This window comes from Penicillium lagena (assembly GCF_028827675.1).
Source record: "Penicillium lagena strain IBT 129212 chromosome Unknown utg000001l_segment0_segment0, whole genome shotgun sequence".
Classification (NCBI taxonomy): domain Eukaryota; kingdom Fungi; phylum Ascomycota; class Eurotiomycetes; order Eurotiales; family Aspergillaceae; genus Penicillium; species Penicillium lagena.
In genome coordinates, this window is record NW_026623222.1 from 4353272 (window position 1) to 4379686 (window position 26415).

The 26415-nt window shown below is 49.9% G+C and overlaps 13 protein-coding genes across 13 annotated transcripts; 9 read left to right on the plus strand and 4 right to left on the minus strand.

Moving 5' to 3' along the window:
* Positions 1 to 640: 640 nt before the first annotated feature.
* N7510_001919 (MFS transporter) lies at positions 641 to 2392 on the plus strand (the record flags this gene model as incomplete). Its single annotated transcript, XM_056973846.1, has 2 exons — positions 641 to 975; positions 1024 to 2392. 2 exons carry the CDS (start codon positions 641 to 643, stop codon positions 2390 to 2392), a joined length of 1704 nt encoding a protein of 567 aa, XP_056838963.1.
* A 133-nt stretch (positions 2393 to 2525) lies between these two features.
* Positions 2526 to 3025, minus strand: N7510_001920 (nuclear telomere cap complex subunit Ten1; the record flags this gene model as incomplete). Its single annotated transcript, XM_056973847.1, has 2 exons — positions 2526 to 2889; positions 2940 to 3025. 2 exons carry the CDS (start codon positions 3023 to 3025, stop codon positions 2526 to 2528), a joined length of 450 nt encoding a protein of 149 aa, XP_056838964.1.
* A 205-nt stretch (positions 3026 to 3230) lies between these two features.
* Positions 3231 to 4728, plus strand: N7510_001921 (proteasome regulatory particle base subunit RPT5; the record flags this gene model as incomplete). Its single annotated transcript, XM_056973848.1, has 3 exons — positions 3231 to 3547; positions 3604 to 4019; positions 4070 to 4728. 3 exons carry the CDS (start codon positions 3231 to 3233, stop codon positions 4726 to 4728), a joined length of 1392 nt encoding a protein of 463 aa, XP_056838965.1.
* Positions 4729 to 4955: 227 nt separating this feature from the next.
* On the minus strand, positions 4956 to 5658 carry N7510_001922 (gamma-glutamylcyclotransferase family protein; the record flags this gene model as incomplete). The annotated part of the gene is made up of 2 exons (XM_056973849.1): positions 4956 to 5440; positions 5493 to 5658. 2 exons carry the CDS (start codon positions 5656 to 5658, stop codon positions 4956 to 4958), a joined length of 651 nt encoding a protein of 216 aa, XP_056838966.1.
* Positions 5659 to 6723: 1065 nt separating this feature from the next.
* On the plus strand, positions 6724 to 7802 carry N7510_001923 (aspartate aminotransferase protein; the record flags this gene model as incomplete). The annotated part of the gene is made up of 2 exons (XM_056973850.1): positions 6724 to 7085; positions 7142 to 7802. Coding segments are annotated over 2 exons (1023 nt in total), but the record flags the coding sequence as incomplete, so codon positions are not given.
* Positions 7803 to 8260: 458 nt separating this feature from the next.
* Positions 8261 to 9384, plus strand: N7510_001924 (PhzF family phenazine biosynthesis protein; the record flags this gene model as incomplete). The annotated part of the gene is made up of 3 exons (XM_056973851.1): positions 8261 to 8808; positions 8881 to 9211; positions 9277 to 9384. 3 exons carry the CDS (start codon positions 8261 to 8263, stop codon positions 9382 to 9384), a joined length of 987 nt encoding a protein of 328 aa, XP_056838968.1.
* Positions 9385 to 10403: 1019 nt separating this feature from the next.
* N7510_001925 (uncharacterized protein) lies at positions 10404 to 12308 on the minus strand (the record flags this gene model as incomplete). The annotated part of the gene is made up of 5 exons (XM_056973852.1): positions 10404 to 10611; positions 10683 to 11016; positions 11076 to 11680; positions 11744 to 12011; positions 12071 to 12308. The coding sequence occupies 5 exons, from the start codon at positions 12306 to 12308 to the stop codon at positions 10404 to 10406; spliced, it is 1653 nt and encodes a 550-aa protein (XP_056838969.1).
* Positions 12309 to 12889: 581 nt separating this feature from the next.
* On the plus strand, positions 12890 to 16260 carry N7510_001926 (alpha-mannosidase; the record flags this gene model as incomplete). Its single annotated transcript, XM_056973853.1, has 4 exons — positions 12890 to 13026; positions 13089 to 14835; positions 14884 to 15611; positions 15666 to 16260. The coding sequence occupies 4 exons, from the start codon at positions 12890 to 12892 to the stop codon at positions 16258 to 16260; spliced, it is 3207 nt and encodes a 1068-aa protein (XP_056838970.1).
* Positions 16261 to 16469: 209 nt separating this feature from the next.
* On the minus strand, positions 16470 to 18323 carry N7510_001927 (glycoside hydrolase family 27 protein; the record flags this gene model as incomplete). The annotated part of the gene is made up of 1 exon (XM_056973854.1): positions 16470 to 18323. The coding sequence occupies one exon, from the start codon at positions 18321 to 18323 to the stop codon at positions 16470 to 16472; it is 1854 nt and encodes a 617-aa protein (XP_056838971.1).
* Positions 18324 to 19443: 1120 nt separating this feature from the next.
* On the plus strand, positions 19444 to 20519 carry N7510_001928 (uncharacterized protein; the record flags this gene model as incomplete). The annotated part of the gene is made up of 2 exons (XM_056973855.1): positions 19444 to 19765; positions 20032 to 20519. 2 exons carry the CDS (start codon positions 19444 to 19446, stop codon positions 20517 to 20519), a joined length of 810 nt encoding a protein of 269 aa, XP_056838972.1.
* Positions 20520 to 21637: 1118 nt separating this feature from the next.
* N7510_001929 (uncharacterized protein) lies at positions 21638 to 22480 on the plus strand (the record flags this gene model as incomplete). Its single annotated transcript, XM_056973856.1, has 2 exons — positions 21638 to 21662; positions 22251 to 22480. The coding sequence occupies 2 exons, from the start codon at positions 21638 to 21640 to the stop codon at positions 22478 to 22480; spliced, it is 255 nt and encodes an 84-aa protein (XP_056838973.1).
* Positions 22481 to 22523: 43 nt separating this feature from the next.
* N7510_001930 (uncharacterized protein) lies at positions 22524 to 22775 on the plus strand (the record flags this gene model as incomplete). Its single annotated transcript, XM_056973857.1, has 2 exons — positions 22524 to 22653; positions 22702 to 22775. 2 exons carry the CDS (start codon positions 22524 to 22526, stop codon positions 22773 to 22775), a joined length of 204 nt encoding a protein of 67 aa, XP_056838974.1.
* Positions 22776 to 22802: 27 nt separating this feature from the next.
* N7510_001931 (uncharacterized protein) lies at positions 22803 to 24569 on the plus strand (the record flags this gene model as incomplete). Its single annotated transcript, XM_056973858.1, has 1 exon — positions 22803 to 24569. The coding sequence occupies one exon, from the start codon at positions 22803 to 22805 to the stop codon at positions 24567 to 24569; it is 1767 nt and encodes a 588-aa protein (XP_056838975.1).
* Positions 24570 to 26415: the final 1846 nt, after the last annotated feature.

Below are 26415 nucleotides of genomic sequence, written 5' to 3' on the forward strand. Positions count from 1 at the left end.
GGCTGTTCTAGGTAGTGATCGGGATACCTAGTGCTACTTTTGACTCGCTTTGCCGTGAAACATTGCCCCGACATGTCCTGAACATGCCGAGGCCAACCTTTTCGCGACGGCGCAAAGCGCGTTCTAGAAATGTACCAATGAGAACTGCAAAACGCCGGAAAAGCAGACCCGCAGACTCTTAAAACTTCCACGTTTTTGTACTCGGCAAACCGGCACCGCAATCCGACAGCATAAAACCCTCGACGGTCGCGATGGTAATTGGTCGAATCACGCCATAAGCTGTGAAATTGTCCCTAAGGATGAAGTAGTTAGTGTGCCCAAGCTCCCAACGGAGAGATGTCCGACCCTTTAAGTACCGCAGATAGCGGTGGCCTCACTCGGCAAATCTTTTGATGAAGCGATCCATCATCCGATGCCCCCACCCTTCTTGAAATTTGCAATCCAGTCGGGTAAACCCATGAAACTTTTGAATATCGAGCTTTGCTCTTTTCATGATCGTGCTTTGTGATATCCTCTCAGCTTGGATATCTCACGGCTTGAATACTAATTTGTGTTTTCCCCCGGAAATCCCCCCAAGTATCCGCCAAAGGCATAGACAACGCCATTTCGGGACTGGCTAAACCTTGTGAAACATCCGAGGATGTCCTCCTCAACAGGACCCTCTCCACAACCATCCTGGAAAAACAATGCTGAGAGTATTGCGCAAGACACAGATTCCATCGCGGAGTCTGTCTCGTCGGTCAACACCCAAACCGATCACGATGCCTTGGGCAAAACTTTGACGGCGCATGCCTCGCACGCCTCGGGGCACATGTCGCTATCGCAACGAGTCACGACCATCCAAACTAATGCAACCTCCGATCCTAACTTCGAGGTGGACTGGGATGGCGATGATGATGCTCAAAATCCCAAGAATTGGAGTTTCTGGTACAAGGCCATGGCCATGACGATGCTCTCATTTAATACGCTCGTGGTGTAAGTCTGGTTGCAACTTCGTTTGTCGGTTTAACTAATATTCAAAAGTGTGTTATATTCCACCTCCTACACCTCGGGAATCACATTAATTGCCAATGAATTCAACCAAACCGAAACTGTCGTCACGCTGGGCTTAACATTCTACCTATTTGGCTTGGCTATCGGATCCATGTTTATGGCCCCTCTCAGTGAGGTGTATGGCCGGAAACCCGTTAGCGTAGGCTGTCTGTTCATGTCAGCCGTCTTGATTATCCCCTGTGCCCGCGCCCAGTCAGTTACCACATTGATCGTCGTCCGCTTCATCGGCGCCTTTTTCGGAAGCGTCATGATCTCGACTGCGCCCGGAATGGTCGCAGACCTGGTGGATGATGATCATCGTGCCCTAGCAATTTCTGTTTGGAGTATTGGGCCATTGAACGGACCGGTTCTCGGTCCTGTTATCGGCGGGTTTGTCACACAATATCTCGGCTGGCGCTGGATGGACTGGATTGCACTCATACTGTCCGCCGTGGCGCTTGTCTTTTCGATTATCATGAGGGAAACCTATGCACCGGCCATCCTCCAACGAAAAGCCGCCAAACTACGCAAGGAAAGCGATGATTCCCGCTGGTGGTCGCGCTACGACCAGAAGGCAAACCTCACTGAAATCCTGAAGCTGAATCTGAGTCGCCCATTCGTCATGGCTGTCACCGAGCCCATCTGCATCTTTTGGGATATCTATATTGCCATCATCTACGGCATCCTGTACCTGTGTTTCACGGCCTACCCGATTATCTTTCAAGATATTCGTGGCTGGGGTTTGGGATTATCTGGTCTCGCCTTTTTAGGCATTGGGATTGGCACGCTCATCACCATCGCCTGCGAACCGCTCATTCGCCGCATGATCAACAGTCACAAAATCGACCCGGAGACCGGCAAAGTCTACCCCGAGGCAATGGTCTCCGTCGTGTGCATCTGCGCCATTTTGATTCCTATCGGCGAACTTTGGTTTGCTTGGACCGGCTCTCCGGCTTCAATTCCGTGGATCGTGCCCTTGTTGGCCGGTATTCCGTTCGGCGCAGGCAATACAGGAGTGTTTATCTACGCCTCCAACTACTTGACCTACAGCTATGGCATGTATGCTGCATCTGCGCTGGCAGGCAACTCCGTCATTCGCAGTATCCTTGGAGGTGTAATGCCCATTGCCGGCACTTACATGTACGCCACTCTGGGCCCTAATTGGTCCGGTACTCTTTTGGGCCTGCTCGAGGTTGTTATCGTGCCCATTCCGTTTGTGTTCTACAAGTACGGCCACAAGATCCGCATGAGGAGCACCTTGATCATTCGCATGCAGGAGGACAAGAAGAAGTTGGAGGGAAAGCGGAGCCGCCGACGGCCGCAACCTATTTCTGAGGCGGAAGAGAAGGAGGAAGTATAGGTCTTTTGATTGTTGCCACGATACCCTTTGTGTGTTTGCATCCGAGGTGTTTTTTGAGTCCATGCCAGCATTTACAAAAGGAGCATAATTAATTTAAAAAGTTTTTCATTCGAATCTGGGTATCAATCATCTCTTATGGCAAACTTGGCCGGGGGACTCGAAGCTCGACATCTTCCGCATTGCGAAGAATCCGCTCATAGTCGCCCAGCGCAATTGCCCCCGCCGGGAAAATCATCACAGCCTCGACATATATAGGGCGCGGTGGCACTTTGCGTGGCACGCAGGCATCTTCCTGGCTCGACGTAAACGACGCTGGTGGCGTAGATTCCTCTCTGATATAGCCCAGGATGTTCAACCAGGTGCCCACCTGCAAGTCTTCGGCTGTTATACTCTCCAACACATTATTGATGTCTACCGGAACCGTGTTGGGCTCTTTTCGGCGCGGGTAGTTGTGCTCTAGTATCAGGTGGCCATTTTGAACGTCATAACGCATCACGCTTGCGAAGGGTTAGTCGCCGGGCAGTACACTAAAGGTATAGTGACGCACCAGCCGAGAAATCGAACCTTGGAATCCGCTGGCAGAGATGGTAAATCAGACAGAAAGGCACGCGAGGACGGGCGCGGCCCGTTCATGGGTGTGTTGTGTCGTGTCGGGCGGATGATGTTTGGGACTTGTGGCAGCACTAGGAAAGAGGCCACCGCTCACGTGACTCCCGCTGACCAAACGATGGAGCTCCGACATGCAGCAACAGCTCCCTTGGCCTTCTTCACCCATCCTCCGAACAATCTCTCTCCACCTTCATTTTGTCACACATCATCCCTCCCTCTATCCGTCATCATGTCGACTCTTGAGGATCTCGAGGACTTGGAGCGCGAGCAGAGAGACAAGAAGCAAGACCAGGGCGATGGAGACGGCAAGAAGCCAGACGGCGACGACAGCGACGCCGAGATGAAAGATGCCGAGAAGAAAGAAGACGAGGAGGAACTCCTGGATGACGAGATTCTGCACTCGAGCACGGCAGACATCATTAAACGTCGGCGGATGCTTGAGAACGAGATGCGCATTATGAAGAGCGAGTTCCAGCGGTTGACACACGAGCAGAGTACAATGCGGGAGAAGGTCAAGGATAATCAAGAGAAGATCGAAAATAACAGGTCCGTTGATTACACGCTACTGAATAAGCCATCGCCGCTAACACCGCTGTGTCTAGACAACTACCATACCTCGTTGGAAACGTGGTGGAGTTATTGGATCTGGACGTGGAGGCCGAAGCCGCAGAGGAAGGTGCCAACATCGATCTCGATGCCACCCGAGTGGGCAAATCCGCCGTCATCAAAACATCCACCCGTCAAACCATCTTCCTCCCCCTCATTGGCCTGGTCGACCACGAAAAGCTCAAGCCCAGTGACCTCATCGGTGTCAACAAGGACTCATATCTCATCCTCGATACACTACCCGCCGAGTACGACAACCGTGTGAAGGCTATGGAGGTCGACGAGAAGCCGACGGAGAAATACACGGATATTGGTGGTCTGGACAAGCAGATCGAGGAGATCGTTGAGGCCATCGTTTGGCCTATGAAAGAGGCGGAGCGTTTCAAGAAAATTGGCATCAAGGCGCCGAAAGGTATGACCTCCCTCCTCCATTTCGTATTATCAGCTGCTCATTAGATTTAGGTGCTCTCATGTACGGTCCTCCTGGAACCGGTAAGACCCTGCTGGCTCGAGCGTGCGCCGCCGAGACCAACGCAACCTTCCTCAAATTGGCCGGCCCACAACTGGTGCAGATGTTCATCGGTGATGGCGCCAAGCTGGTCCGCGACTGCTTCGCCCTGGCCAAGGAGAAGGCGCCCGCTATCATCTTCATTGACGAGCTGGATGCCGTCGGCACAAAGCGTTTCGATTCGGAGAAATCCGGTGACCGTGAAGTCCAGCGGACAATGCTGGAACTGCTGAACCAACTCGATGGATTCGCCTCGGACGACCGCATCAAGGTCCTGGCTGCCACCAACCGTGTCGATGTTTTGGATCCCGCCCTGCTTCGGTCTGGTCGTCTGGACCGCAAGATCGAGTTCCCACTGCCGAACGAGGAAGCCCGCGCCAATATCTTGCAGATTCACTCGCGTAAGATGTCTGTCGAGGACAGCGTTAACTGGGCCGAACTAGCCCGCAGCACCGACGAGTTTGGCGGTGCCCAGCTCAAGGCCGTTTGCGTTGAGGCTGGTATGATCGCCCTCCGCAAGGGTATGACCAAGGTCGGCCACGAAAACTACGTCGATGCCATCTCCGAAGTCCAGGCCAAGAAGAAGGATGCGAACATGGGTATCTATGTTTGAGTTATGTGTTTCTATTTGTGTATGCTACATAGTGGCCCCGTTCGAGTTATAGTCTCGCTCCTGCATGCACGCATCTCTCCAATACAATTTGATGACGTCGGTGGTTTTCTCATGTCTGCATAGAAAAGGATTTTGCTTCGTGTCTCTATTTTTTCTTCCAAGTATTCCCATTCTCGCAGCGCATGAGAAGAACGTCTTAAGTACAGAATAAATCCAAGGCAAGAGGGTTAAAGGTAGGTAAGAGGTTTGGAAGGAAGAGGTTTGGAAATTGAAGAAAGAACGAAAGCCGGCCAAAGAAAGAACTCGCTAAACCTATGCGTTTGGGCTTTCTGCCAAAGTATAAAGCCCAACCCCTGTCCTCGTGCCCACATCTCCTCCAACTTCTTCTCTCGCAAAGAATCTTTCAGACTGAAATCGCCTTCCTGCAATTCATCTAGCTCTCCATCCCACATGAAGACATTGCCATCGACTGTTTCTTCACGACCGACGCCGACATCCAAGAGATCGATCTCACAGGCATGAATATAATATTTTTCCGTTTCATAGGCAATGAGTCGATCCAGATGTTTCTGCGACAGGATCTTGCATGCCACTCTCTCGACTGCATAGCCAGGCGGTCCATCGATAAGTGCAGGGTATGGTCCCCAGAGTCGAATTTGATAGCCGATCACACGTGCAGGACGTAGCTGGGGCGGCTTTGCTACTTGCAAAACTTTCGCCAATATCGACGAGTCCATTAGAGTGCTGTAGAAAAAAATACCAACCTTTGTCCGTGATGTCGTACGGCCAGGTAAATGAAAGCTGTTCATCAGCTTCTGCTGTTTCAATGGAAAAGCTGGGTTGAGACTGTTTTTCAGCATCCGCCTTCGCATCTTCCTTGAGGAACTTGCGTGCCATCGGGGACAGCGTTGACAGCGTTACTTTATCCATGATGATCTAGTAGTTTAGTTAGCGACATATATCTCTAGTTGTTACTTGTTGGCCTACCTGTTAGTAGTGGGTGTAGTCTTGCAAGCCTAAAGTATGTAGAAGTGTAGTTTAAGTGGAGTCGATGGCGTTAAAATTTGTGTATTGATAGAGTGTACGACATAATTTGTCTTTGTCTATTAACACCCCACGACAGATATTATGTTGGATTCTACCCACTATATTCAGGGATATATATCTGCAACTCGCATGACTGTGTATTTCTTTGGTAATAACGAACATGCCGCCTCTAGTGATTGCCAATTGTAGAATGTGTATCAGTTATTGTTGTTGAACTTTAGGGCTATGAATATCCGTCTTTAATATGATGTTCTAGGGTGGGCGGTTCGCATAAGAATTACGTTTGTTAACAACCCGAGACCGGTAACTAAGAAGGGAAGGCCGTCTGCCAGGAGCTACTTCTTGTGACGAGGTGGAGTATTCGGACCGGAGTGGAGTATTTGTACCGGCGTGATCGGAGTACCCAAACCGAGGGGGAGATATATGACTGACGGCTTCCCATTATTTATGGCACCATCAATATTTCATGAAGAAACCATAGACACCCAGGTCACAAAATCACCCTCTATTCCAAGAGCTTTGAACCAACTGTAGTACAATCCTCCTATCTTTGGAACCGAGCAATACTGAAAGAGAGCCTCATCAGGTGCCCTGATACGGTTATCGGCCGTCTCCTCTCTACATCTGGGTCATCACAAAGGAAGGTGTTCATTATGAGAGATATTCTGCCATCTAAGATTAACAAATGGAGTACGTATTTTCACGACGCATCGTGCCTTCTCAGACAGATATGCTAATTCTGATCAGCCCAGGAACAGGGAGTATGTTGAATCCTTACAGTAACATGATTATGTGATTATCTGACAATTTGTTACGAAAAGGTGAAAGCACAGCTTGCGATCTATGGTAACTTTGCATTCTTTCCTTGCCATAGATGTGTGCTTACCTTTGTCGCAGGAAGCGTTGTGCGACCTCTCAGCTTGAATGAGCTACAGGGGCTTTCTCCAGACCCGACCCAAAGTCCAGTGGAATTTCGACCTCAGTCTCACGTATGGAAATGCTCAGGGATCACTCAAGCTCCGGGAATGCAACGCGAACATGCACTCCTCGACTAAGGTTAAATTCAGTGCTGAGAACGTTGTCATTACACCTGGAACCATTATGGCCAATTATCTCGCTCTGGGTCTTATTTGCGGAGTTGGCGACCACATAATTTGTCAGTACCCTACATTCGCCCAATTATATGAGATCCCTAGGTCTCAGGGAGCGGAACTTTCACTATGGAGAATGAGGCGCCAGGACAACTGGGCGCCGAAGATCGAGGAGCTTGAAGGAATGATCAAGCCAAATACAAAAGCCATCATACTCAGGTACTTCCTGCTCATCCTCAACTACTAACAGGACACATATAGCTAACGACCGACAGCAACCCCAACAACCCCACCGGCTTTGTACTGCCACAGTCGACCTTGGAGCAGCTGATCGCTCTCGCGGAGAAAAATAACATAACCATATTCTCGGACGAGGTCTTCCGCCCTCTTCTCCACACCTCTGACCCAACACCGCCTCCTTTCATCTCTCTCGGGTACAAGAACAGCCTGTCGACGGGCTCGGTCTCCAAGGCGTATGGTTTTCCTGGTATTCGGGTCGGCTGGGTTGTGTCTCAAGACAAAGACCTTTTAGAACGCATTATGACGATGCGAGACTACACCACCATGTTCGTGTCGCGGCTCGACGACAGCGTTGCCGCGTTTAGTCTATCGCCGGAAGTTCTGCCTCGGATCATGCAAAGAAATCTTGCGATCTGTAAGGCAAGTCTTGTCCTCTTGGAGGGTTTTGTGATGAGAAACAAGGATCGATGTGATTGGATACCACCCAGAGGCGGCGGGACGGCTTCCATAAGGATTTTGGATTCTGTTGGGAGCCCGGTAGATGACAGGCAGTTTGCTCTTGCTCTGGTAGAGAAAGAGGGTCTCTGTACGCTTCCCGGAGAGGTCTTTGCTGATGGGACGGATGAGGAGATGAAAGGGTACCTTAAATCATACTGGGGGATGATGTCAAAGTGCGACAGGGATTGGCTATACTAGAGAAATTCTTAAATAATTGAAGGTCTAGTTTTACTTTTGGAGGAAAGCCGGCTTCTTTAGGTTACCTTTTGTCTCTACCCTGCCTAGTACAGAATTCAAGCGTCCCGCATGCTCATAGCGTCTATTTATTTTTTGCCTCTTCTCTTTTTCCCTTGTAGGTCTTTATAAGCCCATACATAAGATTCAAGGTCCGCCTTGAGTTTGGTCATCAATTGAGATGAGGACAGGATGAATTGAGAATTTGCCAGAAATAATCTTACCTGGGATGATAACCCGACCGGCAGCAATAATGGGAGCGGAGCGGAGCTGTTGAACGAGCCAATGACTCATATTGCCTTTGCATAAATACGCTTCTTCTCTTGTCGGATTCGCTCTCCTTTCACGGAAAATACGCCTTCTTCTTCTGAACCAAACACTTCCTATTCAGCACGGTCTGATCTCATCAACCTATCAAAGATATGGCCCATCCAAAGTTACATCTCAAATATTCAGTACTTGACGTCTTCACGAACTGTTCTTGGTCCAAAGGAAACCCTCTAGCAATAGTCCACCTTACCAAGGAGACGGCAGCGCAAATTACTCAAGAACAAAAGCAGCTTATAGCCAGGGAATTTAATTTCCATGAAACCACATTTCTGCATGATTATTCCGACGGCGACGCAGCCGGACAGGAAATCAGGAAGGAAATCAACATCTTCACCAAGCTTATGGAGGTTCCATTCGCGGGACATCCCACGATTGGCACTGCAGCTTACTGTTTCAATCATATATTCCCTGAGATGTCGGAGGGCGAAACTTTGATAACAAAAGCTGGTGAAATATCGGTACGACGAGACCCCGATGGTCTGGTCGGTGCCGAAATCCCATGCCACAACTACCGTGTGCATAGTAAAGGACTGGGGAGAGTGGAACGGCAGGCAATAATTCAGCAGCACCCAGAGCTACAAGGTCACGCAACAGCACTTCCTCCTGACTTTGGAGTCATAAGTATCACCAAGGGGCTATTGTAAGTCAACTGGGAATTCTGCCATTTGAAATAACAACAGTTCTATTAGCTAACTTGAGCGCATTATTCTAGTTTCATCCCGGTCAAAATAGACTCGCTCGAGACTATGGCTGCAATACACCCCGCGAAGCCTCCAGACGTCACCCATGTATTAGACGAGGACTTTGCAGGGCCGATCGGCGGTGGAGTTATGTTCTATTACGAGCTGTCATCAACCGGCGATTGCCATCGGTTCAGGGTTCGGAGAATGACTTCCGGAGGAGAAGAAGACCCGGCAACAGGCAGTGCTGCTTGTGCTTTTAGCGTCTGGCAGAGTCAAGCGAAATGCAGAGGGAATCCTGGGTCTGGCTTGTGGAAGAAGACAATGAGGTATGAGATCCAGCAAGGAGTCGAAATGGGAAGGGTAAGTTCTGAAAGAATCTCTTGCCTACCTACTTTATTCGCGCTAATCAAGTGAGATAATATCAGAGAAGTGATATCATTGTTGACGTTACACTAAACAATGATCTTCAACCTAAAAAAGTTGTTTTGTCAGGATATGCCGCTGAGGCCATGAGCGGAACATTGGTTATTTGATGAGCGGTTCTGACAACATTCAGACATTTTAATGATCACCGCGCTGTTACTGTGGACATGATTCGTTCTGAAGATTTGCTACCATGATCTAAGAAAATTGGAAAGAAGTCCGAGCGTCGTCTCGTCGAGGTTTCGAACATACCCCTGTCACTCTATAGGACTTCTATCTATGGATGGTTTTGAATGTGTTTTCGGCATTTTCTGGGCCAGGTAGCAGTGGATTTGACCAATGGAGGTATCCAGAGCGAAAAAACTCGCCTTTGCGTACGATTGGAGGGCAAAAAATGCTCTGGGACAGGTTCGAACTGCCGACCTTCGGATGTCAATTCTGTGGCCAGATTCGTCATATGCAATGATATGAGACCGACGTCATCACCAACTAGACCACCAAAGCTATTCTTGCGGGTTTCGAGGGTTTGATTCATTAGGGGGTTGAAAAATTGAGTCGGGTTGAGTCCCGGAAGAGATCCGAGGGGAGATCGGTCACGTGAACAACGGGGTCTGCGCATACTCCCGGAGGGTCTTGATGGAATTATCTTTACGGAGTAAGGAAGTTCAATATAATTAGATATTTATGTACATATCCTTTCTCCGCTCGTCTTACATCAATGTCTGCGATCAATGCGCGGCAGCAAGGTAGCTGTCAAGCCTTAAGAATCAGACATAAAAAAGCACAGCATGACATTACAATACAGCGGTCCTCACACTCCTCCACCTCTCCATCAGACCTCTCTTCTTTATCGCGTGAGAAGGCCCGTGATACGCCTTGTATAGATAGTTGCGATTCTTCTTTCTTTCCTTCTTTCTTCTTCCAACTTCGAAGTCCCATCGACAATAGAACATCACTTTGATTACTGCTTCGTTTTCTTCCTGATCTGTTACCCGGTCACGGTAGCTACGAGGCTGGACTTTTTATTTTGTTTCCATGATATTCGTTAAGTATCGCTCACAAAGCAGATAGTAGCTACATTAGCTATCCTTCCGTGAGACCTGGAATACCATCATCAACCTGGCCCTGGCTAAGCAAAGTCAGCTGTAGTGCCTTCCTCGGGACGGATGACGTTATCCTGGTCCTCGAATGGATCCACGATCCTGCTGGCGAATTTCCTCGCGGACACCTTTCTCGAAAAGAGAATGTCCAGCTCCTCGTAAGATCGATTCCAGGTCTCTGGGAGTCGGAAGTAAGACCAGATAAACATTATAAAGCAAGTACCGCCCCAGACAAATCTTCATTGAAAAAAGTAGTTAGTTAGGATCCCTACCCGTTGGAGAATGGGGATTGTTGCATTAGCACGTACCCAACATAGCCCTTGATATTCCATGCTTGAGGATTCATGAAGTACTGTTGCAGAATTCCAGCGACAATGCCGATAATTCCATTGAAGTTTTTTGCAATGCAGATAGTCTTTTGGCGGAGTCGGGTCGATCCCATTTCGGCAGGGAGCGCCCAGCCAAGCTGTCCAGCGGAAAGTTGGAAAATGAAGGTCCAAAGCAAGGTCAGGATGGCCTGTGTCATGGCGACTGATTCGCGATCGGTCCACACGTTAAGAATACCGATGAGAATCAGATTTAGACACATTGCTCCCATACCACAGACGTAGATGGTTCGACGGCCGAAGTATGGCATGAGAGCTAAAGAGGTACCATGTCAGCAAACCCAGAACCTGACTGTGTCGAACTACGAAACCTACCGAACCAATTGAGGAAGCATCCGACAAGAGCCAGGCCAGTGCCTCCCAAACCGAGAGAGAAAGTAGTTGAAGTACCGAGACCCACTTGCTCGAAGAAGTAAGAGCTGTTGTAGGCGAAGTTGATACCGCAGAGGATCTGGCCGGCGAAGGCCATACAGGCGATCTCGGTTCGGCGGAGCTCGGGTCCTTTGATACAGTCAAGATAGCTGGTACCGACTGAGATGCTCTTCTCGAAGTTATCTGTGTGGATGATCGCGGCAAGGGTGTTCTTGGGGTTGATGTGAGTGGCCTTGGGGTTTTGAAGACGGCGCAAAGACTTTTCGGCATCCTCGAAACGGCCCATTCTGGCCAGATACCAGGGGCTTTCGGGAGCCAAGTAGATCAGTGGGATCAAGACGCACGGCCATACCCACTGAATGGCAAATGGGATCTTATAGGCCCACTCGCTGGTATGCTGGGATAATCCTTTCAAGACACCTGTTGCGATTAGTTGGCCGAAGATGAAGCACATATTCGTGTACGAAGTCAGATACGTGCGTAAGGGGGTGGGGAGGATTTCGGAAGCGTAGGAAGGCGCAGATGTCGCGAGAATCCCCCAGGGAATACTTGAATGTCATAACTACCATCAGCGGCCACACTACAGTAGGGAGAGGAGACAAGAGACGAACCCACAAAGGACTTCTCCTATCGTCAAAACGGTCAGGTTTGGCGCAAAGAAGGGAATGAAGATGCATCCGATCAAGAAAACCAGCGACCAGAGGACCACGCGACGTTGGCCAAATTTCGATACAAGATATCCGTTGAAAAAGGACCCGAAGAAGCTGCCCACCCCGGGGGCCTGACTGGCGCCAGCTTGCCACGCGGCCGTCAATTGATAACCGGTGGGGGTGCTCGGTGTGACTCCCACGAAACGACCAAACTTGATCTGGAATGCCGCTAAAAACACATACTTGTTAGCATTCGACGTACCCTCAAGCCATGGTGGGTTCCCATACGGTACGCGAAGAAGTTGCCGAGCAGTATAGTGTCATAGCCCTCCATAATGACGCAGGCCGCCATGACGAGACACCACAGGACTGCATAGGGATACGCTTTCAAGGCGCCCAGTGCTCCCAACTCCTTCTCATCGACAAAGCCGATCTGCGCTTCCGTGGCCAAGACTTTCTCGTTCCAGTTGGCACCTTCCTCAGCGTGCACGACCGAGACATCACCAGCTTCCTCAGTATTCCCCATGATGCAGCTAGAGGATATACCAAATATGGATTAAATCACTTCCTGTAGATTCGAGCTGAGTCCGTCTGAATGGATCTCGAACAAGGGGACTCAAGGGCATTATTATAGTTTAAATGGAAGTTGAGTGGATGGTACGTGCGGGTGGGGGGTATGGGGAATCCAGACCTGGAAATACCCGTAATTCCTGCCATTGGTCAATCTTACAATAAGCACATGGAGAACAGTGGACACGAGGGTGATCCGGACTACGTGCCGGATGCGCGATCGAGTACAAACAAACTTTTTGCCCGGCGGGGGGCGGGGGTTGTTGGCTGCTCCTGGCTAGGCTGCGTGCTCCATGGGGGCATTCTCGGTCACTTTGTCGGGCAGATTCTCGGCAGCATGCCACAAGGGCTTAATTCGAAGCCAAAGGTCGGGGGTGGTCCGAGACGGAATTTCTCGGTTGATAGGTTCCATGTGGAAAGTATACCAATCTCCCTGCGCACACCGTTCAATTTAATCCAAGATCGCAGTGCATCTGCTGAGATCTTTCACTGCCATCTTCTGATCCGTCCCGTAGTATAGAGCATGGACCAGCCGCAATGACCAACTCAAGCACCAACTCATCCTACCCCCAGCTGGCTCTTCGCCCTGTGGGACAAAAAATCCCCAACATCTATCGGGAGCGCATCGCCCAGTTCACGGCTCCGGGTCAGTATGAGGAGCACAACCTGTTGGGGTCCGTATCCGTCCTCCTCCACATTTCACCAAGAATCAGAAGCTGATGCAGTCAATCGGCAGGATGATAAATGAGGCGACTGCCAGCGGCGAACCCCACGTTAAGGTCTCAGTCTACGATGTCCCTGACCTCTCTAGACCTAAGTTCGCCGTCGCGACCTCTCAGGAATTTCGTCCAACGAAAGTGGGCGAGTCCTTTGGTCCCTCATGGTCTACACACTGGTTCAAGCTGCAGCTCACCGTGCCTGTGGATATGTGTGCCAAAGAGCTTCTGGAACTCCACTGGGATGCAAACAACGAGGGGCTCGTGTGGACTGAAGATGGGAAACCGCTACAGGGATTGACCGGTGGCGCGGAGAGAGTCGAGTGGATTCTCCCTCCCTCGTTCCGGGACGGAAAGGAACATACCATCTATATTGAAATGGCTTGCAACGGCATGTTTGGCTGCGCCCCCGGCAAAGATCCCATCGTGGCGCCTGCCCCGGACAAGTTTTACCAGCTGACGAAAGCCGAGATTGTCGCGGTCAATGTCCAGGCGAGACAGCTGGCCGTCGATATGCTGATCATCGGGGACGCCGCGTGCCAGTTTCCAGACGATTCCTGGGAGCAGCATAAACTGCTAGTCACGGCCAACAGGATCATTGAGACCTTTCAAGTCGCCGATCAGAACTCCATTCTTGAATGCAGGAAAATCGCTCGGGAATGTTTAGGCCCGAAGGTTGACTCCGCAAAGGTCTACTCCTCTAATACGGAGACGCTGGTCTACGGTACTGGGCACTGCCACATCGACTCATGCTGGCTGTGGCCCTGGGCCGAGACGCGCAGAAAGGTGGCCCGGAGCTGGTCTAACCAGTGTAACCTGATGGAGCAGTTTCCTGAGCTGCGGTTTACCTGCTCGCAGGCACAGCAGTACAAGTGGCTCCAACAGGACTATCCATACGTCTTTGCTCGCGTCAAGGAGAAGGTCAAACAAGGAAGTTTCCAACCGATTGGCGGGAGCTGGGTGGAACACGACACTAATATGCCAAGTGGAGAGTCTCTGGTCCGGCAGTTCCTGTACGGACAGCGGTTTTTCCAAAGCCATTTCGGCGAGCGCTGCAAGACCTTCTGGCTTCCAGATACCTTTGGCTACTCCGCTCAGCTCCCCCAGCTCTGCCGTTTAGCAGGCATGTCGCGCTTTCTCACACATAAGCTGAGCTGGAACAACATAAATAAATTCCCCCACACCACATTTAACTGGGTCGCACTGGACGGAAGCCAAGTGATCTGCCACATGCCACCCTCAGAAACCTACACGTCCGATGCGAGTCTGGCTGATGTCCGGAGAAGCGTCACTCAGCACCGGTCCATGGACGAGGATCCCACCTCGATCCTGATCTTCGGGAAAGGCGATGGTGGCGGCGGTCCAACATGGCAACACCTGGAGAAGCTGCGCCGATTGCGCGGCCTGAGCGACCAGGTCGGTATGCTTCCGCGTGTCCACATGGGGCATTCCGTTGATGACTTCTTCGATCGCCTCGAGAAACGCATGGAGAATGGCCTGGAGCTCGTCACCTGGTTCGGGGAACTCTACTTCGAACTGCATCGCGGAACCTACACGACGCAGGCGAAGAACAAGCGCAATAACCGCCAGTGCGAATTCTTACTTCGGGACTTGGAACTTCTCACGACGGTGGCGAGTTTGGAAGACTCGAACTACAAATACCCAAAGCAGCAACTGGATGATATGTGGGAAGGGGTCATGCTATGTCAGTTCCATGACTGTTTACCAGGAACTTCTATTGAGATGTGCTACGATGACTCGGACGAGGTACGTTATTCCTTGCATTCCTCAACGTCCTTGCTAACCTAATTGTAGGTATATGCCATGGTATTTTCGAAGGGCAAGAAGATCCTGGACGATGTCTATCGAGTTCTTGGTCTTAGTGAGCTATCTGCAACTTCAACTGGAAGTGTTGTTGCGCTCAATACCCTACCGTGGGACCGGAGGGAAGTCATTGATTTACCATCCGGAGCCTTTGGTGCTACGAGTGGCACCGGAGTTGTCACAGAAGTCTCACCATTTACAGCAGTATCAGATGCCTCTGTATCCATCATTCAGGTTGAGGAGGATACATTCGTTATGGAGAACTCGCAGCTGCAGGTGCAGATCCGCAATGGAGTCATTACATCTCTGTACGATCGTAGGAGCAACCGCGAGGCCATCGCGAATGGTGGTAAGGGGAACCAGTTTGTGATCTTTGACGACAAGCCCCTATACTGGCAGGCTTGGGATGTGGAGGTCTTTCACCTTAACTCGCGCAAGGTGCTCTCGAATCACTCGACCAGGATCACCGAGAACAGTGCTCATCGGGTCAGTCTGATGACCGAGACCCAGATTAGCAGCAACTCGTGGATCAAGACCACCGTCAGTCTCTCTGCTGTGATTGAGGACAGTCCTACTGCCGTGGTGGTTCAATCAGAGATCGAGTGGCAGGAGACGATGAAGTTTTTGAAGGTGGAATTCCCCGTGAATGTTCGAAACACCGAGGCCTCTTTCGAAACTCAGTATGGAATTGTTAGACGTCCCACTCATTACAACACAAGGTAAGCGCTATCACTCAAATTCATTGGCTATCATTGTGCTAAATGCTTCATCAGTTGGGACATGGCCAAATTCGAGGTCTGCTGCCACAAGTTCGCCGATCTCTCCGAGAATGGCTATGGGATTTCCATTCTCAACGACAGCAAGTACGGCTTCGCGACATGTGGGAATATGATGAGATTGTCTCTCCTCCGAGCCCCCAAGGCTCCAGACGCCCACGCAGACATGGGTCGTCATAATATTCGATGGGCAATCTTCCCCCACGACGGCGTGCTGAGCTCCAGCACGGTGCGCGCGGCATTCGAATTCAACAATCCCCTTCGACTTGTCCGCGCCGCGCGGGGGTTTGATTTTCCTGTTAAATTGACTGGTGATGCATCGATCGTGCTGGACGTTGTAAAGCGTGGTGAGGATGACGAAGATGTGAGCACGGGAGAATTGCCGAAAAGGAACGGAAGGAGTGTCATTGTTCGAGTGTATGAAAGTCTCGGTGGGACCAGTCGGGGCATTCTTGAGACCAAGCTGGACGTTAAGAAGGTGTATTGCACTAATTTGCTGGAGGATGATGGCGACGAAGTGCAGATAAAAGATGGGAAGGTTGCTATCGAGCTAAGGCCCTTTGAGGTCGCAACTTGGAGGTTGCAATTGTGAATAATCCTATCATACCCTACACCATCTGTCCAAAGGGGTAGCAAATTGAAAATAGCAGTAGGAAGATGCGTGTGGAAACTTGCTGAAATTTAGCGTGGTGTTCAGATACTTTTGCAGCGGGCTGTACTAGCTTTGCAAAATCATTCACACATTGAAGTCTTCATTCCAAGGGCTCTTGGATACTATATAAACAGATACAGAAATATTCTTCAACGGTGCCTGGTCAACCGCAAGAGCTGCGAAGCCCCCTCTGTCAGCCAGGCAACATAGGAATTCGATACACGCGTGGAATTGCCCTCCCAGACATCGGTGAACGTCCAGGAAGATCCGTCAATTCCCAGATCCTGCAGCGAGACTGTCACTTTCTGCAGGCCATACAGCTGCGTGTCAAACCCGCCCTGTCCCTGGTCCGGCCCATAGTTAGCGATCAGGACGTAGGCCTCGTTATCGTCCGACGGGCCGCCGATCCACGCCTGCAACTGCTGGGCAAGATTATTTCCCGTGCCGGGATTGCGAGGCTGCATGGGGAACTGAGCGAAGAAGTTCGCGGCGGAAATCGATTGCCTGCTGGTGATGAGTTTGTAGCCCAACTTGTCGATGGAACTCATGTCCGAACCAAGGACGAGGTTGGCGCCAGCTCCCAGCCAGTGGTTCATGACCGTAGTTCGGATGCTGTCGTTGACTCCCGTCAGAGCCTCTGGGTTGCCCGTGAACAGGTTGTCCATATCAGGATAGATGGTGATGGGGACCCCACGTTGGGCCTGCAGACCGATGTACTGTCGGTAATTGTTGATGGCGCGCTGACCAACGGACCAGGCCATAAAAGTATTCTGGCCGTAGTTGTCCAGATCCTGGTCCGTCCGCATCGACTCTGCCAGCTCACTCCACACCGGCAGCCAGGTCTCATTCCGGCAGAGCTTCCACGAGATATCCAGCCGGATCTGCTTGCCCGTCTTCTGGATTGCCTTCAGGTACGCCCGCACGGCATCTGAGCTGTCGCAGACCAGGTTGGCGCCATTCTGCGGACTGCCGGGAGTAACGTAGTCGAGCTTTATCATGTCCACCCCCCACGAGACCCACTGCTCGACCACGGAGTCGTGCCACTGCTGGACACCGTCCTTGCTGAAGTCCCAGTCGCAGAAGATCTGATCGTAGTTGCCGTTCCACACCGAGCCCACAGTGATGTTCGTCCCGAAGATGGTCTTGTTCTGCGCGACGCAGGGCACTCCGGGGATGACGTATACTCCCAGTTTCAAGTCTCGTTCGTGGAGCCAGGATCCAAGCTCCGGAAGGTTGAGTCGCGTGTCGTTGTAAATAATGCGCCCGTATTCATCGACGGCGTTGAATGCCTGCCAGCCGGAATCCAGACTGCAGAGGTCATAGCCGGCAGCTTTAAATCCAGGTTGGGTGAGAAAACCGCACTGGGTCTGGACGAACTCTTGATTGTAGTTCAACCCGGCCTGTCCCGCGAAGGACGAGACTACCTCGGAGCCGTTCTGGAGGGCCTGAATGCCGTATGTGTTCCATCCCTTGGCCGAGGATCGGAATCCGTTGACGGTCTTGGCCGTCTTGATGACTTTCAGGGAGCCGGCGACGGGCTCCGGTTCAGGATAGCAGTCTGGGAGGGTCGAATCGCGATCTTGGATGCAGAAGGGCGCTGGCCGAGTGGCCACGACGTCTGTTCGAGTGGCATTATCGGTGTAGCAAGCACCCCCAGCGGCGATCCAATACCACTGGTTATCGCTGTAGCCCCAGGTTGCGCTCGTTTGGCCCGCAAGGATGCAAAGGTCCACGATATCCTGAATCGCAATCACGGCATCATTATTCTGGCTAGACCCTGTGGCTTGCAAATTGGCCTGCTGTTGCATATACACGTTCCCTAGCGAGTCATTGCAATTGACCTGACTGGGGTTGGCCGCGAACTGGGCTGCGCAGTTTTGAATGGCGTTAAAGCATTCGAGGGTAAAATTGACGGTCCCGGGGGTGTATGTATTGCCTCCACATTGGGTCTGGGCAATGACAGTCCCTGCAACGGACAGCAAGACGGCGACTATACAAATCATGGCGCCGAGCGATGCTGTCTGTCTGTCTGGCAAGGATCAATGCTCCTTGCGACCATCACGGCGGCTACTCATTTTATCCTTACTTTTCTGGACTTGGTCCGTGAGTAATTGCGGGGAGATTTACGGCACGATGTAACGAAAGTACACGCTAGAGATTCGTTAGTTGCATCCCAAAGCCACTTTCCCGCAATGGCTGAGTGGAAGGTTTCCCTAAGCTTTTTTTTTCGGGCCAAATGTCGGCGCGTATAAATAAGGTTTCTTCCCGATTCTTCCTAACATAGAAGCACATTTTTGGAGTGACTGGTATATCTATAATAGGGATATTTGCGCCGAGAGCGGCATAGGTCCAACGGGGGTGCTGGCGAATAAGCTAAAATATATAGCGCTTTCTACAAGTATTGAACCGTTCACCCGCAAAACTCAGGGAGAAATTCCTCGTATAAAAAAGAAGAGTCAAGTTGTCTCATCCACGGAGGGGGACAAAACGCCCTTTATGAACTGACATACTTTCAGTGTTTTCACCCAGCCATTCGAGCAGGTATTCACTTGAGCATGTCATGTGGATTCAATATGATTCGAAACGTTTAATTCGTCTATTTTATCTACTGTTCTTCAGCATTCTGTTCCGTCTTTTTTGGTCCTGTTTCGTTCTGATTTGTTTTCGCTTGTTATTATTCCCAAGCATATTTTCAGTCCGGTGCAAGATAGAGGCTCCAGTGAAAATTTTGTTTTCGAAGCTATCAACAAGAAAAGCATGCATCTATGCATTGAAGACTATAATGAATTCGACCTTCAATCGAATCATTTTTCATCTATTACGCGACCGCGGTAGTTAGACCGTTGGGCATAAAAGAACGCATTGCCCTAATAGATCTGATAGGTAAAATTTTGAAATTAATGGCGTTGGTGGTCTAATAAATCAATCTAAAATAGTTGTAGTTGGTTGGGTGGACGGAGCTGTATGGGCTCCGTAAGGCGATTCCCGATCTCACACCGATCCCCCACTCTCTCGCTTTTCCTCTCTTTTCTCCTCGGCACCGCTAAGTGATTTCTGTTTTTCCCCTTTGCCTCTTGTTCTTCTCGGTCTTAATACACGGCTATTTTATCAACTCAACAAGCTATGCCTGTCACTCGATCGGCTACACGCGCCGCAGAGCGAAGCACGAAATCAAATCTTACCGAGGCTACACAGCCGAAAGCTGCCGAGTCGAGCAAATCATCCGCCCTAGGAAAGACCGGGAAAAGTAAACCATCATTCAAATATGCATCACAACGAGTTAGATTGCTTGAATGGCTATCACTGAAAGACACAGCCGATAGTGTTATCCCTAATGGTGACGAATTATTCTGTCTTTTACAAAAATTATATCAACAGAAAGGATGCCAGGTTGTTGCGCGAGGCCGTCCACGAGAGCTAAACGACATCGAGTGGTTAATAATTGGTAAGTAGTCTTAGACTCTAGACACGATAAAGATGCTATGTCTTATATATCTAACCAACTAATAGAGTGGGAAAATAGCGCAAGTAGAGACGAATTTCTCGTATCAGAGCTATTTTTAAGATTGACAAAAGCTCTTGCACCCCGCTCATGGAGAAGAGAACTTGTCTGGCCGATCCATTACCCAAGCTATTGGCATATAATATATGCTAGCCCGCTTCGTCCGCCACAACCACTCTACGAGATCTTAATTGTCTATCTTCCGGTAGACCTAGATGATGCCACAGTGTCGTCTTTAGAACAACTCGAAGGACCACCGCATTGGAACGAAGAGGCTAGCTTCGAACCTGAACAAGAGCGATCAAAATATCCTATGACAGGTTTTCTTTCCCTAGCGCATGGATGGATGGAGGGAAAAGTTGAGTATCAAGGACAGGCCGCTCGGCGTTTAGTCTACTTTCTCGGATTTAAGGATGAAGAGGGTGAACGGTGCTATAAAGAGGAGATGAGATGGGGCGAACGCATCCGTAATGGACGGATCAATTGGGATATCATGGAGCATTTCTTTGAAGATTTGGAAAATCTTGGCATGATAGGATTCGATTCCCTACATGTCCGATTCTTAGAAGTTTTGGATTATGTGTCGGAGAACGAGACCATATCGCGCCTTCCACGTCCTATCGTGATCTCCGAGTCTGCGGAAGACGTGGAATATTATAAGAAGCTAGACGAGTTGTATGAAACATGTGACTTATAGAAGACAAGCACTTATAGAAGACAAGCAAAGACAACGAAGAAGAAGTGATAGATCAATATTTGAATTAATCAAGCATTCTATATTTCACATCTTTCTATGTGACTCATGAGCACAAGTCCTATAATACGGTGATAAATAGTCTTCACACGCTACTTCATACACCCACTCACTGGTCACAATTTATTTAGTCACTTGCCTCATTGAGAGAGGCTTATACTCCTAGCTCTTCATCTAAGCCCCTCCTGCACAGACAATTCACGGAACGCTTCTACCACTTCATTTCCCAAGTCCACTGTTAGTTGAGGAAACAATGACCTTCGCTTAGAGCTTCGCATACTAGACAAGTAAGACCTAGTGTGTTTATTCGATCGAGTGGTGAAAATGGTTGTGGCGGTGCTTTGCGCGCACACCAATCGTGACCAGTCGCATTGGTCAAGATACATAGCAGTAGCAAACCAAGCATAGCTATCGGCATTTTCAACGGCGTGCTGTGATGAGGGCCTGGCCAGTTTAGCAACAAGTTCAGGTAAATAAGCCTTCTTTGTGCCGCTGCTGACAATGATCGGAACATCCAGTGAGGTCTGTACGTGGCAATGTTGATAGTCCGTAGTTCGCGTTATCGAGCTGGTCCGAGAGACCCATAACGGGGTCTCTGTCCCCCTCCCCCTGCTGTTGCAGCCGTTGTATCTCTTGATACAGATCATCTGTAGAAGGGGGAGGGGGCAGTCACAGGCGAGGGACCAGTAGGCCCCTAATAAAGGTTGAACTGTAACACATGTTAGCAAGATACTCAATAAACACTTACATCTCTACATACGGTTCCTCCAGAGATACTGGCGCCGGGCATGACGCCAGGATGGCCACCCTGGCCACCCTTTCGGGGGCGGAGGCAGCTGCGGACAACGTGCTCAGGCTGCTTGCATTTGAAGCAGACCTTGCTCTATTATAATACCAGAAAAATCCAACGCAAGACATGGCATTTGATACTTACAATGACCGTGGCCACCTCCGGGGCTCCACTGGCGGTTATCATCCCCTGGCACCAGTAGGATTGTCATTTAATGTCGCTCAATATCATCCATCGTATCAGCGGCCATCTTGACCTTTTCCCTCTGATAATGAACCTTTTTGCGCATCAGGCAGGTGCGTGATATCGTGACGACACTTTAGCGAACAGTTGGCAGCAGTCGCTCGATAAATATATCCCGCGATATTGCCCCAGAATGTCCATACAAATGGAAAACACTCCTTGAAGTCTTCAAATGGTAAGTTCTTGGTCTTGTTTCTCAAGGCCTCAATAACAAACTCAAGGTCACCAGAGTTGTTGATGGAAAGAGTGGTTGATGGAAAGGGTTGATGGAAGAGATACGGTGATTTGCAAACAGTGAATGACAGCTCTGACGGTGAATGAAAAGCAACACGCAGGCAACAACGCAGGCAGCGCGCAGGCGACCAATCAGAGGGTCTGATAGGGTGATTGATCTGTCTGCAGTGAATGACAGCTGATGTAGGCAATATAAATACAAGTGGTACCGTGGGATTGCTCCTTCCCCTCTCTCCTTCTCTCCCTCCCTCCCTCCATCTCTCCCTCCATCTCTCCCTCTCTCCCTCCCTCCATCTCTTCCTCTCTCCTTGTCAAGCAGTAAGCATTCTCATTCGACATTATATCTACAATACTAATGTCTTATCTTAGATAGCAACCGTGATCGGCCCTGGTGCCTCTGGCACCAGCGGTGACGGCGATCCTATCAGTGGAGGCCGTGGGGATCGACGACAAGTGGCTGTGCGTCGCATGTAGCCAGTACTGGTATATCTTCGGCCAGGAACGAGACCTTCGGGTCTACGTACTGCAAGAGCAGCTTGGTGCGGCCCGCAAAGACGGTGCTGCTCAATGGGAGAATGGCGATTGTCCAATGATAGAGGAATTGAAAGGCAAGAAGTGTGGGCGACCTCTGAACTAGATAGAAGGCGTGGGTTTCACTGACAATACTGCAGTGTCTATCGATGGCGACACGATCACTGAGACCACCGAGTATCGATGAGAAGGCCCTCGCTGCGTCCGAAGTATTTGGATCAGCGACGAATATCAATGACGATGGGGCTCTGTATAGGGACAGTGGCAATGGAGATGAGGGTGATGACATTGGTCCCAACAACCCTTAAGAGGAATTGGACCTGCCAGAAGATGTGTACAACGCTGAGCAGGATCCGGATGCCGACGACTCTGATGATGAAGAAGCCGCCGATGATGATTAGCATGAGTCTTCCTCCGTTGCTGGAGGTATGCGTGCTGATGGACATGAGTCTTCCTCCGTTGTTGGAGGTATGCGTGTCGTTAGCGATTCCTATAGGGATGACAAGTTCAAGATGGCCTTGAGTTTTGTTGTTGAGGCCTTGCAGAACAAGATCAAGAACTTGTCGCACGATGACTTCAAGAGGGATTTTCCACTTGTGTGGACGTTCTGGGGCATTTTGCGTCCTACCTCGCGGGATAAACTTCTCGGGAGACTACTGCCCACTATTCGCCAAGAGGTCCGGGACCTCTTTGAGAAAGAAGAGTGGTCTGTTCCAGACCTACTCGCCTTTGACGCCGTGCGTCCCAGTGACAAGCGTATGGGAGTCTACTGTATCATTGTTACTGGCAATTTCGCGTACCAAGTCTTCCCATGTGATGCTTATACTGGGTATAGCAAAAGGGTTGGCGAACGATGTCACGTTCAGCACGCAACGTGCATCGGAGCAGGACGGGCAAAAAAAAACCTGCACCATCGACGGGCAGGCTCAGCAGGTGCACAAAGCAACTTTAAGCTGTTCGCTGCGTTCCCTCCACGCGAGGATACTGCCTTTGCCCAGCTTTTGGAGGGTCTGTTCATGTTTCTCTTTCAGACCCGGCAGTGGCACAGAGAGGAGCATCGCCTTTGCCCGAGGGCGACTTACGACCTGGCCGAGAGCATTTGGCCTGACTGGCTTGTCTCACCAAGATGGCGGGGGCTATATATGGTTTGGTCCTTAAAGCAGGGCGTGAATGGTAGCGTGCTCCGCGGACCGTCAAAATGTTGCAACTGTTCTCGGACCGTCGAGCGACGTTCGGTTGTGGATCGCCACTGTAGGGCTGGCACGATGGGTCGTCGTGATGAAGCTTTGTTTGTTCGCTCCCCCTATGACCCGAGCGACGTTTTCGGAGGGTTTATCTGCCAGGACTGCTGGAGGTGTCGTCGTGATTTCACGCACCTACCTGATGCAAAGCAAGTTCACTTTTACCAGGAGAGGGCCAAGATGGCCGCTGACAAACAGAATGGCGCCGAACGGACGTGCGAGCATTGCTGGGAGATCCAGAATCCCAATGCTTCAGACTTTGCGTATGTCCACGAACTCGACAAGTGGCTGTGCGTCGCATGTAGCCAGCACTGGTATATCTTCGTCCAGGAACGAGACCTTGGAACTAAAATACGCCAAGAGATGCGTGATGCTGCCCGCGAAGCCGACGCTAGGTGCCAGAACGGCGAATATCCATTGACAGAGGAATTGGACTGCAAGAAGTATGGGCGGCCTCTGAACTGGATGGATGGTGTGGGTTTTCGCTGCCAACACTGCAGTGACTATCGATGGAAACACGATAACCGAGACCACACGAACCCAGCGAGCCTATTCTCTCCGAAGGAGCTCGAACGTCTTCGACAGCTGCCTTCTCATATCTGTTACAATTGCAGTGCTAAGGAGGGCGGACTTGGTGTCAGCGACACCTGGTTGAAGGATAAGGATGGCAGTGACATTTGCCGCATCTGCTGGCGATACACACGGGATCACAAGGGTCAGGCTCGGGACCCTCATTCCCAGCTCTTTGCAAAAGCCAAGGCGCGAGTGGATAAGGACCGCGAGAAGATCGAGATCCTCTACGGTAAATGCCAGAAGAAAGAGGGTGGACGGGCCCAGAAGTTCACCGTGCACGGGTCCTTGTGCGTTCCTCTCTGCCGCAAGTATGCGGCTGATGAAATAGCGAAGGCCAATAAGGGCCAAAATGTTGCAAACGCCAATGGAGACTCGACTTGATTGTCGAAAAGGGGTCGAGTCTGGTATAAAGGTTGGCAAGCTTCGACGACCACGATGAGTGCGGTCTCCAAGATACCCAGGGCGTAGATGGGTGCACGTTTTGTTTTTTTGTTTTTCTGTTATTTTGTTCTTTATTCTTATTTTATATTTTAGTGGTCTAGCCCTGCCGTACAGGTGTTGGTACATCCAACACCTGTACGGTGGGCCCCGAGCAAGACTTGCACCTTTTCGTGGTGCTCGGGATAAGTAACCTATATGGCGAAACCAAGCAAGTCAAAAATAGTGATACATGTATTGTACTTCGGGGAGTTTCAAATCGAATTAAGAAGTTAGTTCAGTTCTCTTTGGAAGATCTCGTTTCGACAACTTAGTTCATCATCCATCCTATCATAAAGGAACTGATCAGGGAGCGGTTCTCGACAGCCGACAGCGCCCAAAACTCGATGGCCTGCATGAGTAAAGCAGGGTTACAAAAGGTTGTGATCGCAACAGACCCGGATGTCAACGTTACAGGAAATCAATAGGCTTTCGTTATTATTATGGTTGACAAGGAGGATGGTATGCCTAGGCAATTTTGAATGCTCAATATTTTCTAGGTGGTGTCAGAAATTCGTTTACAAGCACCGGGCGCACTAAAGACAAGAAAGATGGTAGCTACGAAGAGGAAAGAAGTAGATGGAGAAAAAGATGAAGTGGACGTGCAGGGCGCGTAGCAAGGAAGTTGGTTGTACGAAGACGAAACGCGAATGAGAATCCAGACAGGGGCGGGAAACGTCGCAACTTTCCCAAACAGTCAGAATACCAACTACAGTACATAATAAAACGAGGCACACTATCTAAACCATCTGGTGTTAATTAAGAATCTACTCATTCTCTATGTCCTATCCTGTCTGCTCAGCAGATGGATTAACTTCATCAATAATCCCATATATTTAACTCCTAAATACCTGTCTATATTACGTAGGAGGACCGGCTGGAACCGTGATCATAACCGATAACATCCTCAGAACAACTTTCATCTACTACAGTGAGAACTAGACCTCGGCGGTTATGATTCAGGAAACGATAAGACCTATATTATTATAGGCCCATGTCTAAAACTGTCGGTGTCTTTTTTAACTCCCGTTTCTATGTTGAATCAGACCCTGTGTAAGTGTAGACTGCAAACAACCTGCCGACCAAGATGTCTGTATATTATCCGTTATTCTAAGAAGAAGGATCAAAAAAACTTTACGTATCATAAAGTCCAAGGTATTTCAGTTTTGTATGGCAAATCTGTTTTAATTCATTCCATCTTATCCTTTCATATGTATGTGATATATATAGATCAGCATCAGCAAGTATCCTCAATCGCCGACAACCCGTGACAGACCTCACCCACCCACGCATACTCAACCATAAAAACATGATCAATCAAGAAATATATCGAAGTTCCTTACTCCGTAAAGATTATTCCATCAAGATCGGAGTATGCGCAGACCCCGTTGTTCACGTGACCGATCTCCCCTCGGATCTCTTCCGGGACTCAACCCGACTCAGTTTTTCAACCTCCTAATGAATCAAACCCTGGAAACCCGCAAGAATCGCTTTGGTGGTCTAGTTGGTGATGACGTCGGTCTCATATCATTGCATATGACGAATCTGGCCACAGAATTGACATCCGAAGGTCGGCAGTTCGAACCTGTCCCAGAGCATTTTTTGCCCTCCAATCGTACGCAAAGGCGAGTTTTTTTGGCTCTGGATATCTCCATTGGTTAATTTTTGTGTCCCCCGAACTCGAGGGAATGAAATTTACCCAGAAATGTGACCGAAGGGTCAATCCGAAATGTGAGTGGCCTTTGCTGTC